General features: G+C 36.9%; 1 protein-coding gene across 1 annotated transcript in view; it reads right to left on the reverse strand.

Moving 5' to 3' along the window:
- Positions 1–5,425: 5,425 nt before the first annotated feature.
- TM9SF2 (transmembrane 9 superfamily member 2) overlaps positions 5,426–17,328 on the reverse strand; it is a 30,138-nt gene continuing 18,235 nt past the window's right edge. Inside the window, exons 11-17 of the mRNA XM_051780614.1 lie at positions 17,044–17,163; positions 14,827–14,884; positions 14,040–14,199; positions 12,412–12,563; positions 11,273–11,384; positions 10,496–10,667; positions 5,426–6,591 (exon numbers count right to left, since the gene is read on the reverse strand). Of these exons, the coding sequence (XP_051636574.1) occupies positions 6,524–6,591; positions 10,496–10,667; positions 11,273–11,384; positions 12,412–12,563; positions 14,040–14,199; positions 14,827–14,884; positions 17,044–17,163 (842 nt within the window). The 3' untranslated portion in view covers positions 5,426–6,523. The remainder of the gene's footprint in view (positions 6,592–10,495; positions 10,668–11,272; positions 11,385–12,411; positions 12,564–14,039; positions 14,200–14,826; positions 14,885–17,043; positions 17,164–17,328) is intronic.

A 17,328-nucleotide genomic window follows, 5' to 3' on the forward strand; every position in this document is an offset into this window, starting at 1 on the left:
ACTAGCCCTGACTTAGATGGATTTATGCTATATACTGTATATGAACTAGCAGTGTTGCAGCTTTATCTGTATTTGCTCAGGCTGTGAAATTCAAAGTTGAGAAAAAGTGTAAGAGAGAGTATTTGTCTCTGCTGTCATCTATTTGCAGCCCTAGAACTCTAACACTTTTCATGCAATTTCTGTTTCCTATTTAACTCCTTTTTCTCTGGCAGTGTTTTCACTGAGGACTCCGTGGCTACAATTTTCCCTTCCCAGTCCTGCACAGAGACAGCCCATCAGACTGTAGGGGCTTCTGCTGGGTATCTGTTTATCTGGACATTGTGCACTTACAGCAATCGTGTCTTCCTGCATCATATTATATGGCAGATGGCTTGCTCAGATTATTTTACCAGCATTCCTCAGAAGTGTCAGGGATGAGTGAAACAGGAGACAATGTCCTCTCCAACTAAACACTGAGATTCCAAGTTCTGTCCCATTCTGTACAGTAAACAGCCTCACAAACCTGTTGGTAAAGCTGTTTCAAAAGACAGAAAAGATAGACATGGTAACCCTAAAATGATCCACTGCTCAAGAAAATCTCTGGGGATTTAGAGTCACATCTTAATCTGCCTAAATTTATCTGCTTGTCTTGGTCTATTCAGAAATTCAGTTCTGGACCTAACATGTCTCTTCCAGCAAAAACTCCCACTTGAACCTGGTAACAGACTGACAGAAAAGACTTGGGTTTAATAAACCATCAATGTCCTGGTACATTCATTTGGGCTCTGCCCTCCTGGGCATGGATGTTGTCCTTCTTGAAGGGAAGGAAGACCTTTTTCCTCTCTGTAATTTTTGTCCAGTGTTACTACAGTCACCCAGCTTTCTGGGATAAATAGCAAATTTAAGGGCACCTGCTGCTTCCCCTATGCCTTGCCCTCCACCTGCCTCAGGGTTGCACTGGTCTGCAGCAGCAGAACACACTTAACTGTGTGATTTAGCTCTGTTGCTGTCACTACAGCCAGCAGGCACCGGGAGAAGGGTTACAGAACAAAACATTAATTTCCTCTCAGCTGTCTTGCTAGCCTTGCTGCAGTGGGCAGAGGAGCTGTTTCCAGTGGAAAAGTGGAGAGCACTCCTTGTGAGAACCTGCAGAAAAGGGTAGGAAACATCTGACTTTCTGACTGCTCCATTTTGCCGCTCCTAAGCAAGGTTGGAGAAGAAATGTCACAACCCTACTACTTCTTGTATCCTTGGGCTACGAAGAGAGAGAATGAGCCTCCCTGGAAGTCCACTGGCCTTCTCAGTAATATCCCAGAGCAACTGATTCCTAGTGTGTACAACAGGCGGGAGCAGAACATGGCCCACCTGCCTTTACCGACCTTCAGAGAATGAGAAGCTCACTCATCTGCAACACCAAGGGCAAGCAGAGGCCACACTGTGTATGTGTGTGTGCCTGCCCTGCTGGGATGACACTTCTCACAGGCACCTTTTTTTTCTTTGCATAGTTACAGCTGAGTCAGTTTAATGATTTCACGTACCTCAACCAAATGCATAATAGTGAACAAATCAAAAGACAGTCATGGAAAGTTGGTAAAAATATCAGGAAGAATGTCTTCTCTACCTGAATAATTTCTCAAAATAGAGACAAAATTTAAAAATAAATGCCCTTTTTGACTTGATATAATCACTGAAAAAAACCCCAACCCTAAAGAAAGCCCCCTCCAGCCCCTCTCCCCTCCTCCAAAAAAACCAAAGCCAAAACAAACAAAACAAAACCACCCCACACAAGTCACACTAAGTTTTGCAGCAGCAAAACAACGGTCATGCTGAACTGTTCAAAAACAAGGAGTTGACACTGTTGAATGTATGAAGCTGGGACATGGCATTTGGCCCTTTTCACTGCCCAGGCTGTCTAGCCTCTCAGGACACCCTGTGGGCCCCCCTCTGGAGCACCATTTTCTAGTGAACTTAAAACCACTGTTTGAAGGTATCAGAACAGGTTCCTGAGTAAGGTTGAAAAAAGCAATAAAAGCAAGGTTGAAATACAGTGAATTGTAAAGGACCCTTGCTAGCAGCGTGCCCATACCAGACAGAGAGGACACAATGTCAGCACGTTCACTGATAAATTACTTGTATAATTACTGTTATTGTTCTTTGCCATGATTTTTGGCTGCCCACTTCCAGAAACTTTGAAGTGAGCATACATTTAAAGATCTAATGCCAAGGATAAGCCCCTCCTGTAGATTGCTCTGGTAAAGCTTTCCTGTCATCCCCTTGACTATGCTCCTGCACCCTGTACTTGTGTGTGTGCTGTGGCCAGCAGGCGATGCTCAAATACCTTCAAGGGAAGAACTTCAACTGTATTTTCATTGAAAGTGCTGCAATCCTGTCAAGTGGCAAGAATGTGCCATCACCCAAACATGACAGGCTTCATTTGTAATCTTCTGGCTTACCTGATTTACAAGCAGTTAACTACTTTCATCTCATCAACAGTGAGTTACAGATGTTTCCCATAAGAAGAAAGAAAGTGCACGATGGCAGTTATACAGTAATCAACCGATAAATTAAGTCCTCAGTGGTCCCCGAAGGTTTGTGCTTTAATCTGAAGTGTCACTCACTTGTGTAGGCACATGTACCTGAAGTCAATATATGAGGTAACAGCAGAAATATTTCAGGAGTCTGTTGAGGAACACAGATTTATGGAGATACATAAATGAGTAGATCACTAGTAACTGTCTGACATAAGGAGAAACAGAGGGATATGGAGAATGAAAAATTCAATTAGTAGGAAACAGCATAGCTGGGAGAAGACTAGAACATCTCTGCACAAGTAAACTTCCTTCATTTAAGAAAATATGTAATGGTCATGTGCTGTTGGAGCTGGAGATGCAGCTGCCCCCAGAAATAAAGGTGTTGTCCAAACAGAAAGAGGATGGCCTGTAACTTCATGGCATAAACTCATGGACACATATGTCCCACACCAGCTAAGCTGACTAAAGTTCTAGTTCATGCATTCCTGGAACACGAACACTAAATCAAACAGTGCAGTATCATTCAATCAAAAGGAAAAAACCCCAAACAAAACCCAAAACAAAAACCCCACACAACAAACAAACAAACAAACAACACCAAAAAATCAACAGTTGGACTGTTCTAACATTCTGTGATTATATCCTTAGGACTATGTTTAGTCAATCATCAAGTACAAAAATATCTACCAGCTGTTAAGGTTTTACCATACTTCCATTACAAGATTTCAGGTAAGTTACTCCAGATCTCTTATCAGCTGAGTAACAACTCACATAACTTCAGTTTTACTTACTCTGCACTACCCATGTCATCAGGACTGGCTGCAGCAGCCTTTCCCTAACAATCTCACAAAGCTTGGCAGAAAAATTTGGTCACAATTTCCAACTCTACTGACCAAAGTCAGATACACCAAAACCACTCCCTTTCAAGGTTTCTCACTTCTCCCGTCTTGCCTGAAGTACAGATGTTGTCCAGCCTACTCTTCTTAGATTGGTATTTTTGCCTTTACTAGTATTAACAAAACAGTATTTCACATCCACACCACTTCACATTTTGGATTTGTAAGTCAGTTCAAACAGGACTTGGTTGGTGTTTCCCATTCCTTCAAAATAGATATTCAAATCAGTATAACTGAGTGCCCTGGATGCCTGCCTAAATTCCATCCTGTTTCACCTCTCGTCCTCACTTCCAGACTTTTTCTGAAGCCATCCCTCACTGCCTTTTACCTGAGAATTGCACGAGCATCAAGATACTGTCAACAACTAGCTTACAGTCACCTAATATTTATAGTAATGGTTGCAAGACTCCAGCCAAGCAGCTGAGGGCACACATGATCTTGTATGACTGCAGAAATCTGAGGACTCTTATGTGTGCTCAAACACAGCCGAGCTTTTGAATAAGAAGGGAAGCTACAAGGCTAAAGATGGGCTGGGGAGCTCACCATGAGAGACAGCTTGCTCTAAAGCTGCTTTTTTATTTCTTCTTTCTTAGAGAAAGAAAACCAAGCCACTAACTCCTGTATCATTTTTTCATAACGCGATTTGGACCAAGGATTCCTTTCAGACTAAATTTGTCAGTGATGGTCACTTCTTTTCAGATTCCAAAGAATCAGTGTCACCAAAAAGTGACACTTCTCTAAACTGTTACGTTTTGTCTAAATTTGCTGTGTCTTCATGCAGCCCAGCAATTTGTCCTACCTCCTAACCCTCCTATGAATTCACATTTTCTCAGATATCCATGCAGTAAGTCCATTTTAAGAAAATACCAGGTAGTACACTAAGATTTTGGAAAGGACCATTATTTTGAAAGTTTAGACAAAACCACAGGCCTCCCAAGAGATCTGAAGAACAGGTACAGTATACAGAAGAAATTTAGATGCCCTAACACACACCAGAAGCCTAAATTATAGAAAATCTTTTAAAATTATCTAAGGCAATAATGAGTTACAAGGGCAGGGACAAGTTTAGAACGGGTCTTCTGCAAAAACCATGACACATAACTTTCTGGATTGTCTCAAGTGCTCCACGCTGAAACTTTAACATTTCAATTGCAAACCAGCTACAATTATTACAAGGCAAGGCTGTTTGAAAAACTGCGTATACAGTAGGTTTAGATTCCAGAATATAATGACACACTTCACAAACTGCCTTTAAAGGGGAAAATAAGATACTTAAGAAGCTACCATGACTCGTCAACTAGTCTGTAAGAAAAAAACCCCAGGGAAATACACCCATCAGTTTAAAACCCGTATAACACACCACAGTGGCTTCGTGTCACTTCTATTAATCTGATTTTTAAACAGCAGTTGTAAATACATCAGAAAAATCCGTTTTCATATATCCACACCAAAACTCTTGACCATCCATTATATTTCACATATATAGATATCTATATATCTCATGTTTCTCAAACTAAGTATTCCCATTTGTGTAATAACTACTGAAGATTTCAGGCAGTGACTCTACATATAGAAGGTCATCACAAAACCAGGGATAAGAATAATATTCAATTTTATAAGTTTTAAAAATTTGAATCAAGAGTCACACTGCAGTTCACTCCACTAGTAAAGAGCAAACCCTTACCACATTCACCCTTTTCCTGTTTTCAGCATAAAACACGGAAGATTTATCTAAAATCAGCATTTCCTAGAGACTGCATGTTGGGAGGGGTGCAAGAAAAAACCTGTTCATGACATCTGAACAGAGTTGTGGCTGGGGACAGGCAGAGCACAAGTGCCCAGGTTAAGGTTCTTAAGAAAAGTAAACCGATAAGAATAACCCCCCCAACCTTATGAATGGCAATTGGTACATGAAGTTTAATTTTAAATAAAATTTTACCAGTCTTGTGAAAACACGCCAAAAGCCAAATCGTGTTATGAATCTAAAACTACCAAACAAGGTTTGAACAAAATACTCCATTTCAAAAAAAAAGCAAATATAGGTTTAATGCCAGTCATCCAAAATCGACATTAGTCTCTTAATATAAGGCAAAAATAGTAATTTTCTTTTATTTTTTAACCTACAGTAAGTACAATCAGCAATAGTTGCCCTGTAGAATATGCATCATCGAGATCTAAAAGCAAGATCAGCAGAGAATGCTGACTCATGCATTGTAAGATCTTCTCAACATACTGACAATTCCATAGCAACTCTGGAAACGTTTCTAGGTTAAGGACTGGATTAATGCTGCAAAGTGGTTTTTTTAAATGTGTGTATAATTTAGTTCTCATGCGCCACAATCATATTTCCGTGTTATAGCCATGTAGCACAAATAACATTTCTTGCAGATCTAAGGGTGTGTCAATATACATTAAACCATAGAAAATGCCATAAAATACTCTATGCAATCTTTAAGCCTCTATCTTCAATATAACTGTATTTACATATTTTAATGAACTTATGTAATAAGCCACTGAAGACATTTTTACAATGTTTATTAGATTATGAATTTATAAATTCAAGGACTCAAGAGGCACATAGTTTAAAAGGCCGAGAACACCAAAACTAATTAAGTCACAAAAATCAGAATATTTATGGATGTAATGCCAGTAAAAAATAAAAATCACATCCAGCCTAAAAGCAACACTTCTTAAGAGTCATCCTTCAAAGTCAGCATAATAAAAAGTTCTCATTTCCCTCAAAGAAAAATAATTCATCCCACCTACCAAGCTAGAAAAACCTATTTACAGTTGTACTTTGATCAGAAGTATCATTAAGTTGTGTAATACAGCCACTTCTACCCTGCAATTAGAATTTAACGTTTCTTTTAAAGTATAATTGTATTTACAAATGCATAAATACTGTAACTCTGATCTTCATTGAGATTTGAATGAAAACAGGTTGTTAAGTCACAATACAAACGTGTTAGTGTAAAAGTAGGTGCATATTCAGTATCATTCTCAAAGAACAGGAAGCCAATACTTCTGATAAAGCTCAAGTTCATCAGCAAGACCAGGTCTTTAAGTTACGTTAATGAAGATTAAACCTCTTCTGTGTTATTCTTTACATTGGTTTCTTCAGTCAACTTTCACTACGCTGTATATTTTGGTTACAAACCAAAAGCATGCAAAGAATCCAATTGTCCCTAAAAAAAAAAAAAAAAAAAAGATAAAAGTTACATGTTAGGAACACTGACACAGGAGACACCCATTTCTACTTGTACTTCATGAATCAGGACATACGTATATGCGATCTGCTATCCATAGTCTTCATATTAATCAGATCAGGTAATGGAAAAGATAATGGAAAGTTACAGACAGTACCTGGTCTTTACAAGCATCAACTACTCTATATAAAGTATCTCAATAACTTTACGATCACAGATCATGTGGAAGATTCTTGTTTTAAGATGTTTCTGTGTTATTTGTCTTACTACATATTCGTTCTTTGTTGTTTCAGTATGCTGCAGTCCAGCTCCTTCACATTGCTCCATTTCACCCTTCTTCAGTGACTAGTCACACACACTCAATTGTCAGAATATTATTAGAGTTAATAAACCAATTAAACTGACAGCATCAAAGGGAGTTCTCATTTCTTAGTTATACTTTAAGGTCCCGGAAAATTGGAGCACTACACCTTTATTTCTACAAAGATCAAGATAATAGAAATTTTAAACCATAGTGTAGTTACTACACAACTTGTAGTTCCTACTGAAAACGTGTAATGTACCTCAGCAATAAACACTTCTGAAATACTTAAGGCAGTCAAAGGGTATACACAAATCTGAACTGAACTTTAAGGATGAAAACCATTTCCCTGATAACTTAGCAGAATAAAAATAGCTTTATCCGTTCTCTTGGTGAAACACCAACAGAAGCTTTTAATAAAAATATTTTTCTGGATGTGAAATAGTTAATGCACTTGGGCTTTGTTAATTTAACTGGATTACTTCAAAATTCAGCCTCAACCAGGATGATACTGGACTAAATAGCAGCTCAGAACACCTGTTACAGGAACCTTAATTTCCCACAAAAACTAAGACAAGAAAAAAGCCCTGAAGATTATCTGATTTTTGCCTGAGTACTTCTTCTAAAATCATAGCCTTAACTTATGCAAGAGCCAAGGAAGTTCTTTAAAGGAAAAAGATGCCTTTATTTTAGATCTGGCAAGAGGCACAACAAAATTTGTGTGGTAACTCACTTGCTATAAAACCTTGAAAGAAACCATGAATGATATCATGGTAATTTTCGTTTTCCCTTTACGCTTCCTAAACTACTGATGTTTAACTGACTCATTTACTATGATACGTAGTTGTGGTCCCAGCTGTGAATCAAAGGTTTGTCATGTAGCTCCCGGTATTTTGCCTGCTGAGTCTGATCAATGACCTGGAATGCAGTATGGATGCAAGTGCCTGAAGCATGTGTTACATAGCAGCAGGGCACTGTCAAAACCCTTCCTGATACTGACAATTTTTAACAGATGAGTAAGCAGCAGCAGAATAGTTTTGATACAACAATTATGATTTTTTTCCTTTTAGCTTCTTTATCATCCTGACATGGGAAAAGTCAGTTGCCTTTGGGAACAGTTTTTGCTAAACTACTAATATGCTTTTTTGTTTAAGAAACTGGAGAATTCCTTGTCTCTTTACCCCATGTCTTAACTTCTTCAGTAAAACCTTATCTCAGGGCACTTCCGTAAATCTCAGAGAACTGAGCATACCTGCTCTCGAGTTCTTATCAACCTAAATGAACAAAATTATTCTTAAATTTAAGGAATAGGATTATTCCCCGAAATTAGAAGATAATTTGCACTTAACCTTGTGGGAAGTAGACAAAAAAAATCATTAAGTGTATGATGTTTCAAAGTTCTAACCATCTGGTTAACTTCATATGTGTTCTCCCGATTTCAATATAGAAACTGAAAATTTAAAAACCCAAGAGTATAGAAACGCTGAAAGCGTGGTTCAACTTGCACAGCACAACTCACATCTCCACTGTCCCAATTACAAAGAAGTGACTGCCACAGAAAGCATCTAAGGGGGCTGAGAATAAATTACCTCCTCTTTGCATGCTTGTGAACCTACCCTAAAAATGACTCCCCAAATCTGCTGGCAGGCACTGCACAGCCACTTGGTCAACAGAAAGTGAACACATGAGCAAAGGAAAAGGGGGATGCACCAGGCACATCTTAATGCCTCTAGACAATGTCATGTGACATGACTGACTTGAAAGAATATGGGCAAAAGATGGAAATTATATGGGTACCTGAATTGCAGAAAGGCAGCTCGATCAAATCTCTGCACAGAAAATTACTGTAAATTCCCCTGAATGTGTGCGCTCCAGAATTACTACACACATCCAAAGTAAACAGAGTGAACAAAGGAGAAAGGGTAAACACAGTCCTGGTTTTGGGCAAAACTACTATTAAAGGCAGACATGCTGATCATCTGTGGGAAAAGCTGGTGAAACTAAATTAATTGACCTTACACTTATGTAAGGCCTAATTATTTTTCACGCTACTTTGTTAGTTTGTACTGCATTTAAAAATCGATCTACATACAGCACTACCCATTCATTTCTAGTTGAACAACCATGCATTCTTTGATTCCTTAGTTCAATGACACTATCAGTAAACCCAGAACAGAAATCACGGTTAAAGAGAAAAGCAGTGTGAGAAGGAAAACAAAGTGAGCAAGGGAGGCAGAATCTCTGACTTAAAATGAAGGATGGAAGATAAAACTAACCCCTTCTGGAACACAGCTTGATCAGTTTTCATTTCATTTTGAGATTATATAATGTACCTAAGTCCCATTCCTTCCTTTTAACAGGCAATGACCCAAGAAAATCCTTGCAGGCCATTGCTCCTGTTCATCATCATCATCTGCATTGTCATGGTGCACAAACAGCTTCAATATTTCCTTAGCTGAAGTGGCAATGTCTTTGAATAATATTCAGTTATACTTAAAATGAACTCCATTCTGAAATGTCAGTTCTTTTCTCATTAGACCATTTTTGCTCTCCTGTGGTAAGTGGAAATGAAAATTCTATTTAATAGTTACAGTGAGATCTGTATTAAAAGCTCTGATGGCAAGCCATTTGTATTCTAGGAAGCCTCAAAATATAGTGTACATACATAAATATGCATCAAAGCCTTCAGAATCATTAAATGTCATCATAAACTTGTAAAACTTGAAATTATTTAAACCATTGGTTCAAAATAGTTTAAAAAATATTGCTCTATAGGGTAAAGTATACAAAGACAGATTGTATTCTGCTGGAGCAAAACAGAATTCTTGAGATTTTTTAGGAGTTGGAGGTTGCATCAGTTTCAGTGGAGACTTTTTGCATTTTCACTGCCATTCTTCCACCCTAAACAAGTGACATATGTGTCTGACTAAAGGTTCCTTCTTAGTACTGAAGATGACAATGGATGATTTTGTGGCCTCATCTCACATACTGAAGAGGAAATGAAAAGGCAGCACCTAAGACAGGTGTTTTTCCAGAAGCTCACAATGAGGATTACAAGGTTCTGACGAGATTGATACAAAAAATGTCAGAGAAATTCTGTCTGCTTTTCATGTCACTTCAATGCAATAAAGAAAAAAAGCATTCTCTGTCAATTTTTATTCCTCTCTCTTCCTCTTTTCCTTCCTCCTACTCCACAAAAGCTGCAATTTTTATCTTGACACTGTAACTTACATACTTGATTGTGTGTGATTTAAAGTGTGCTTCTCCGAAGACAACTAATTTTAAAAAATGAGTTTGTCACATGACTAACATAAGAATGAAATCTGGAGAAGTATTTATCACATATTTGAAGACCTAATTATTGGCCACACCTCAAATTAGCAGTAGTTTTGCCTCATCCTCATTTAATCTCTTTCACTAAAATTTGTGATCAGAGTTGCAATATGCCACATAACTACCTGGAAAAAAAAAATCAAAGACATACGTAATTTTTAATTCTGTATCAAGGTAAATTTTGCCAAGGATTCTACTGTGCAAAACTAAAGGTAGACTCAAAATTTAAAGTTAACGTTCAATACTTACCTGTGAAAAGGAAGAAGATCAAAACCATAATCATGGTATAACCGAAATACAAAATGGTGCTAGCTGTTCCTGTGATTTGCAGTTTAGAAAAAAAATAATGTATTGCATATATTAGGAAATAAACTGCAGTGAAACCACTAGTGAGAAATGAACGCCACTGCCAGTGATAGTCCTAGAAGGAGTGAGGAAAAAAGAAGTATTAGTAATAGTGCACTTCTAATGCACTGACTCTACTACTCAATGCAGAGCTACTTTTTCTATATAACTTTGTCCAAAGGTGAGGTTTTATAGGTTTTTCTATCTACAGGAAAAAGAACTATATATAATCAATACTGCTTTTATTACACCATTCACAATTCAAGATAAGAAACCTAAGGATCAATATCAAATAATCAAAATACTAAACCCCCCAAATAAGCCAGATGTACTTTTTTCCAGCCACTGAGATTTTTTTTCCCAAGGGTAGGCATGTCCAAAATGCACTCTGACTGAAAAAAGTTAATGGATTAGTTTAGCATGTTCAAAAAACAGGGAGTTAGAACCTTAAGATGTGATATCTGACTTAGCAGTACCTAGTGCAGGCTTTTAATATTTGTTACAAGTTTTGCCATAAGTTGCCCCCTTCGCTTTTGAAAGATATGGCTAAAGTACATCTCATCCAGTAATGTTGTTCACGTTGAATACTGGAATACTTATTTTCAATCGCAGAAGTGTTAACTTCTTTTTTAAGCATTCTTAAAACAATATCAAGTTTGAATACTGAAGAGCATTTCTTACCTCTGCACATAGATGGAAGTAGCAGAGCAATATTGTAGCCTCAGAACATGTAATAACCAAAATAATGAATACCAGAAACAGGAAACCAAACATGTAATACATCTGGTGGGACCTATAAAAAGGAGTTAAAAAAAATTAAAATGGTCACTGTGGTAATATTATCTCTTCATATGCAGTAATATCATCTTCACATGAAGTACTTCACTTCCTACTGAAGTACTGTCAGTTGTGTGGCCATACAATTGACTACTTTATTTTCAAACTAAAGAAGAGGTGCCTTGGCAGCTCAGTCTGACAACAGTAAGAAAGCAATCCCAAAGTATGCTCCTTGTTGGGATTTTAGGAAAGAAATTACATAATGGTGAAACTATAGTTCCAGTGAAGTCAGCATGACCTCTTCCACTGACTTCAGCAGAACTTGGATTTCACCTCACATTTCAATCAAAGAGGCAGAGCTGCAAAACAACAAGAAATGTCAAATGCTGTAGCTGTCTGTGTTGGGTAGAGGCACCTATTCAAGGTTCAGAAGCAGTTTAGCAAGATCCAGTAACTAAATTGTGCCAGAAGGAAGACAAATTCCTCACAGTAGATTAGTTTGTCAGTGTGCTATGAGCTCACATCAAAATTCACTTATACTGGACTAGTCTTTGGTGCTTTATTTTTTAAAATAATTACTCTCTTCGTTCCTTTATAATGATTTCACAAGAATTTGTTCTCAATTTGTTTTTTTTCTCCTGAGAGTATTAATACTTTTCTAGCCTAACAACAACTACAAAAAAACCCCTCAAGTCAATTCTAATATTCTTACTACTTTTAAGTTATATGCCCTATGTCACCTTCAGAAACACTTCCACATGAAGTCAGAGGAGTAGCACGAGAAAATGAACTATCTGAATATTGTAGGTCAGCTGTAAATTGCTAAGCCACCTCTCTACACACACCAACAAGCAAAACAGGCACTGAGTATCTTCAAACTCACAAAATATTAAAAGATGTTAACATTCAAATTTTTATTGAACCAATATTATGGTAACCCTGCATCACCAAGAATCAGGCAAAGCATCTTGAAGAAAAACGTAAACAAAGAAATTACCACTTTTTGTGATAGAGAAAACTCAAATAGGTTGTGGTTAACTTACCAAATACTATTGAGAATAAAGAACAACTGTATAAAGATACATCCAAAAGGAAGAATCCCTCCCATGACAATACCAGGTAATGGCTTCGTATAGAACGACTGCTCAGGGATCTGACGAGGAATTTGATTTGTGCGAACGGGATGTTCAATAGCCTTTAAACAAAATAAAAAATTGCTAAATAAATAAAATGTCAACTTACATGACTACCTTTTTGCTTTCTTTTTAAAATGAGTGGTGACAAAAGCCTGCACTTTGTTTTGAACATGTGCATACCCAGCTACCTACATTTGCTTTCAGCTACAGACAACTCTTACTGAAAACATGACAGATATTTTGAACTTTGCTTTTTGTTTTTACTTATCTATCCTCTGTTATAGAGCCTGACCTGATTTATCACTTTTCAGCTGGTAGTAGTGGTGGTGCAGACTCCTGCCTTCCCCTTCTAAAAATCTCTTCATGTTGTTTTTCAGGATTTACTTCAAGGATCACGTAAGGATTCTTATGTGAATCCTTATAAATGGAGAGGATTCAACCTAGCAATTAAATCCTACTTTAAGATGCATGCATGGTGGGAGAAAAAAATTTAAAGGCAGATAAATGCATACTTTTCCATCTTTCCCCTTTCATAAAGATTACATCAGAAGCATCAATAGATACTAGCTAGGTACTTGCTTTCTGATTTGATTTTCACGTTTTTGTGGCACCTATCATGTTGCCTTATTAGTTTATCAAATCATCCTTTCTTAAAGGAAGTGCCCCTGTACAGTGCAGGGGGACTTGCTGGAATTTCAACATGGTTATCAGAAAAAAACCACTGAATTCTGGTTAAGAAAATGAGGATAACTACACAGTTGACTTAAAAAGTGCCTTTTAGCGTAATATTCTGTGAAAGTACTATACAAGATCTATAAAGATAGAACTCTGGCTTCCAATACAGGAAAAAAGCCATAAAAATATGCAAACTTGGAGCTATTTATGTTTGTGGGGGATAGTAAACCAGTTTTTAAGGGAAAAAAAAAAAGAACCACCAATCTCATTATTTAATGATTTGGTCACCCAATTATGAAATGTTTGGTCACCAGTGGCACAAAGAGCCCTCATATAAATAAGTAAAATTGATCAGTTTAGGAGTAAATCCCAGTCAATGTCTGCCAAGCAGTGATAACCATTTACAGAACACTTATGCAAAGAGGATAATTTACAGGAGAACTCTAGCAATTTTATCAGAAAATATCCTCAGTGTAGTGGGCAAACAGGAACAAAAAATACATGAGGAAAACCACAAATGCCTACGTTCCCTTATGTTTGCTGAGTCAACTAATTTTTTCAGTAATGAAAAAGATTCTAATTAAAATAAAAATTAAATTAAAAATACTGACTAATCTGTAGCAGTCACTCAAAAAAAAATACAATACCCCAACTATTGCAGAGAAGTATCACCCCCAACAACCAACTGAATATCAAAGCCTTAGACTTCCAAGATCAGATATCTAAAAGTTCTAAAGTAACTGAACAGAACTGAAACCGACAATGCAACTAGCTTAGGGGTAATAGCCTATACAGTGAAAAATATTTATGTGTGTATATATGTATATACACTTACAAAACAACTTCTCAGAAACACTTACATTTTTCTTAAAACCGAAGTAGGCACCAATAAATGTCAGCGGTACAGATATGCAAAACCAGAGTGCCAAAATAGCAACCAAAGTACCAAATGGAATAGCTGCTGAAGAGCCTTCTCCCCAGAGAATGAGGTTCATGATAAAAAAATCCGCAAATACAATTCTGAAAAATACACAGAGCACAGAAATACTCCTTAACATTTTATAATGTTAACAGAAGAATAGCACTGTACTAAGATTTCAGTGTAAATCTCTGTTAAAACCAAATGACACACGAAATATCAAAACAAAGAGGTCAAACAAGAAATTCTTTGTTAATCCAGTGGGACTGAACTCCAGCAGGAGCTGACGTTCCAATTAAGCTATTTCAAATATATGCTTGTCTTAACTAGACTTAAAGGTACGACTGCTTGCTGTGATTAAGTAGAAAAATTTATCAGTGGTTATACAGTATATGACACTATATAAGACCAACTACAGTGTGGTGAGAGAAAGAGCCCAGATAACAGAAGAAAGCAATGAAAAATTAGTCTGTCTAAAACTTTCTACTATCAAAATGCTTTTTCTTAATCAACATTTTCATATGGCAAGAGTAAACAAATGCTTACAAAAATAAATACCACTAACATATTCATCTTTATCAAAAACACTGTGATGATACTCTTGTAACTTCCAAAATAAAGGGACGATGTAATAAGATTTACTTGTATAGCTGAAACTTAAAAAATTAGCTATGCATGTCAGAGACGCAATTTAATTCTGTTAATCATGGTGGTATTTCTCAACTTACCCAGGACAAAGAAATGATGTCAGCAGGACATTTGTTTTCCATTTCTCACCTCCAAATGCTGTATTAAAACATTTGACAGATATCAAAACATGCATTAGGCTCACAACTATTAATTTTCCAGTCCATTTACCTGTTATACTTAGCTTGCAAATACTCAAATAACGTGCTATCATGCCCAAATTTAAAACAGTAAACTAAACCTTCAGTAATAAAACTAAATTTCCTTATCATATTGCTTAGCCACAGAGCTTCAAAGCAAAGAAAAGTCTCAGACCAAGGTCAGGAAATGTATCCAACTACAACTGTGTCTCTGACCAGTTCATCTGCTAAAAGGACATAGATTTGGAGTTCTTTTAAGTCTTTAAAAAACATCTTAAACCTGGAGTGATTAAGAAGTTTAAGCTTTCTAGCATTTGACTGCAGGTTTCAGTAGGAAAAGATTCATAAATATGTGAAAAGCAAGCTTAACAGTTTTCTTGAAATAATTCTTGCCTGTGAATCTTACAAGAGACTCAGGACTAACATGCTTACAGAACCAGTGATGTTCTCTTGAGTCTTAACAGCATTAAGCAGTGGTGATACCAAAAGACCAAAGATAGCTTTATTAAGAAAATCTTTATGAATTTGCACTGTGCTGATAAAAATTCTAGTCAGTATACTTTCAAATGAAAATATCCTGCTGGAATTCAGTGAAGCTGATAATTTCATATGAGCACTGCCATAATGACATGCTTCTTTATTTCAAGAGTCAGAAGTGATTATGGTTAGAGTGATTTTAATTAAGTTTCTATTTCTTCATAAAAACTTGGTAGAACATGGTAGCGGTTATTAAGATTAACCATTTAATTTCAAGTCAGGTTTCATTTTTTAAATGCAATGTTGAAAAAAAAAAACCAACTTTTAAAACAGGATATCCATTTCAGTTGCGTTTTGGTTTGTCTCACGTTACTTTATTTGTATACTATAAGGAAAAATATTCATGCTTGCATGGTCTATCCAGGGTATGAACCACCTCACGTTATAACAAAAACATCACCGGATCAGTCACTCACTATCTTAGAAGTTGAACACAACATTCAAAGATCAGCTAAGTGATTCCCAGTAAGTATAATATGAAATACAATCATTAATAGCCAGATCTCCACCAAAGAAACAGGATTCAATTTATCATCAATACACTTCAAAATATCCTTCAAAACACATAACATACAGCACGATGTAAAGAATAATTCTGTCCTCAATTATGCTCTTCATACTAAAATCTCCTTCTGTTTAAGTCTAACTGGCTTGGAGATTAGGAAGAGGAATAGCTTGTTATCACATCACCACCACTGCAGTAAAACTCCCTACAAGATACAAACCCACTTTTCCCACTGGTTCTCCCCACATGAAAATTACAAAATAGTTAGAAGAAACAACTCCAATGTCTACTGCCAGGCTGAAGTTCAGAAATAAACTCCTTCTCTATTTGTGTATATTCAGAACTAAAGTAGTCTAAAAGATTCACCCCTCTCGGTCAAAAGAGTCTTTTACCTTGAGCAAGGTAATTAAACAAGCTGTATGTAGAATGCCATGCTTCACCTTGAAACAAACCAGAGGGTAGAGGAGTCAACCTTTTGAGGCTGGTAGACAGTTCTTGAAACAATAGCTGGGACCAGTGAAGGAAAGCAGTATCCACTAACTCCTGTCAGGGGCCTAAACACTGTTGGGCTGATTTCTACAACTAAAGAACACCTAATAATCCTTCTTCCTGCCACAGTCTGATAAGCACTACTCTCCTACAGACCTAGCAACTAGCTAAAAGGAGGTGACAGTCACAGGCATGCAAGAACTGAGGTTCATGACTTGGGGGTGAGGGTGAGTGTTACCAAGCAACACTAAAACTAAATGCAGGTTTGCATCATCCCCCCAACTATAGGAAACAGAAGTACAAAACTGTCTGACATAATGAGCTCAGTACTAGCAAAATGAAATTTGCTTCCCAATTTCACAAATACATAGTAGAAAGAGCAATTCAAGGTCTTTGGTCATGCTTACATCCAAATGAGTGTAACCATGTTAGTGTTCTATATGTATTTTCTGTTCTTACGGTAAGCACACTTCTCCAATTTGCCCTAAGGGAAACTACAAACAGTGCTGCAAAATAAAAATCAGTTCTGTGATGATAATTTACTTTAATGAACTTAAGCCTTGTCATTTTCAATAACTTTTACTCACATTTGTAGAATCTGGCAGCAACATAACCAGCTGGAGTTCCAAGCAGTACCCACAAAACTACAGCACAGGTCATTAGAGCTCCCCTGTTAGCAGGTGACAAAAATCCCAGGCAGGCAAAAACTGTGAAGTAGAGATGCACACCTGTATAAACTGTCTGTAACTTAAAACTAGTACATCAGTTATCTTAAAATCTGTGTATACTAAGTTGCATGTCTACTATATCAGCTCAGGTGTTTTTAATGACTTTTAAGAAATTTCTAGAAAAAACTATACTGCTATTTTTAC

This window comes from Manacus candei, unplaced genomic scaffold (assembly GCF_025592945.1).
Source record: "Manacus candei isolate 608988 ecotype Guabito, Panama unplaced genomic scaffold, ASM2559294v1 h1tg000014l, whole genome shotgun sequence".
Lineage (NCBI taxonomy): Eukaryota > Metazoa > Chordata > Aves > Passeriformes > Pipridae > Manacus > Manacus candei.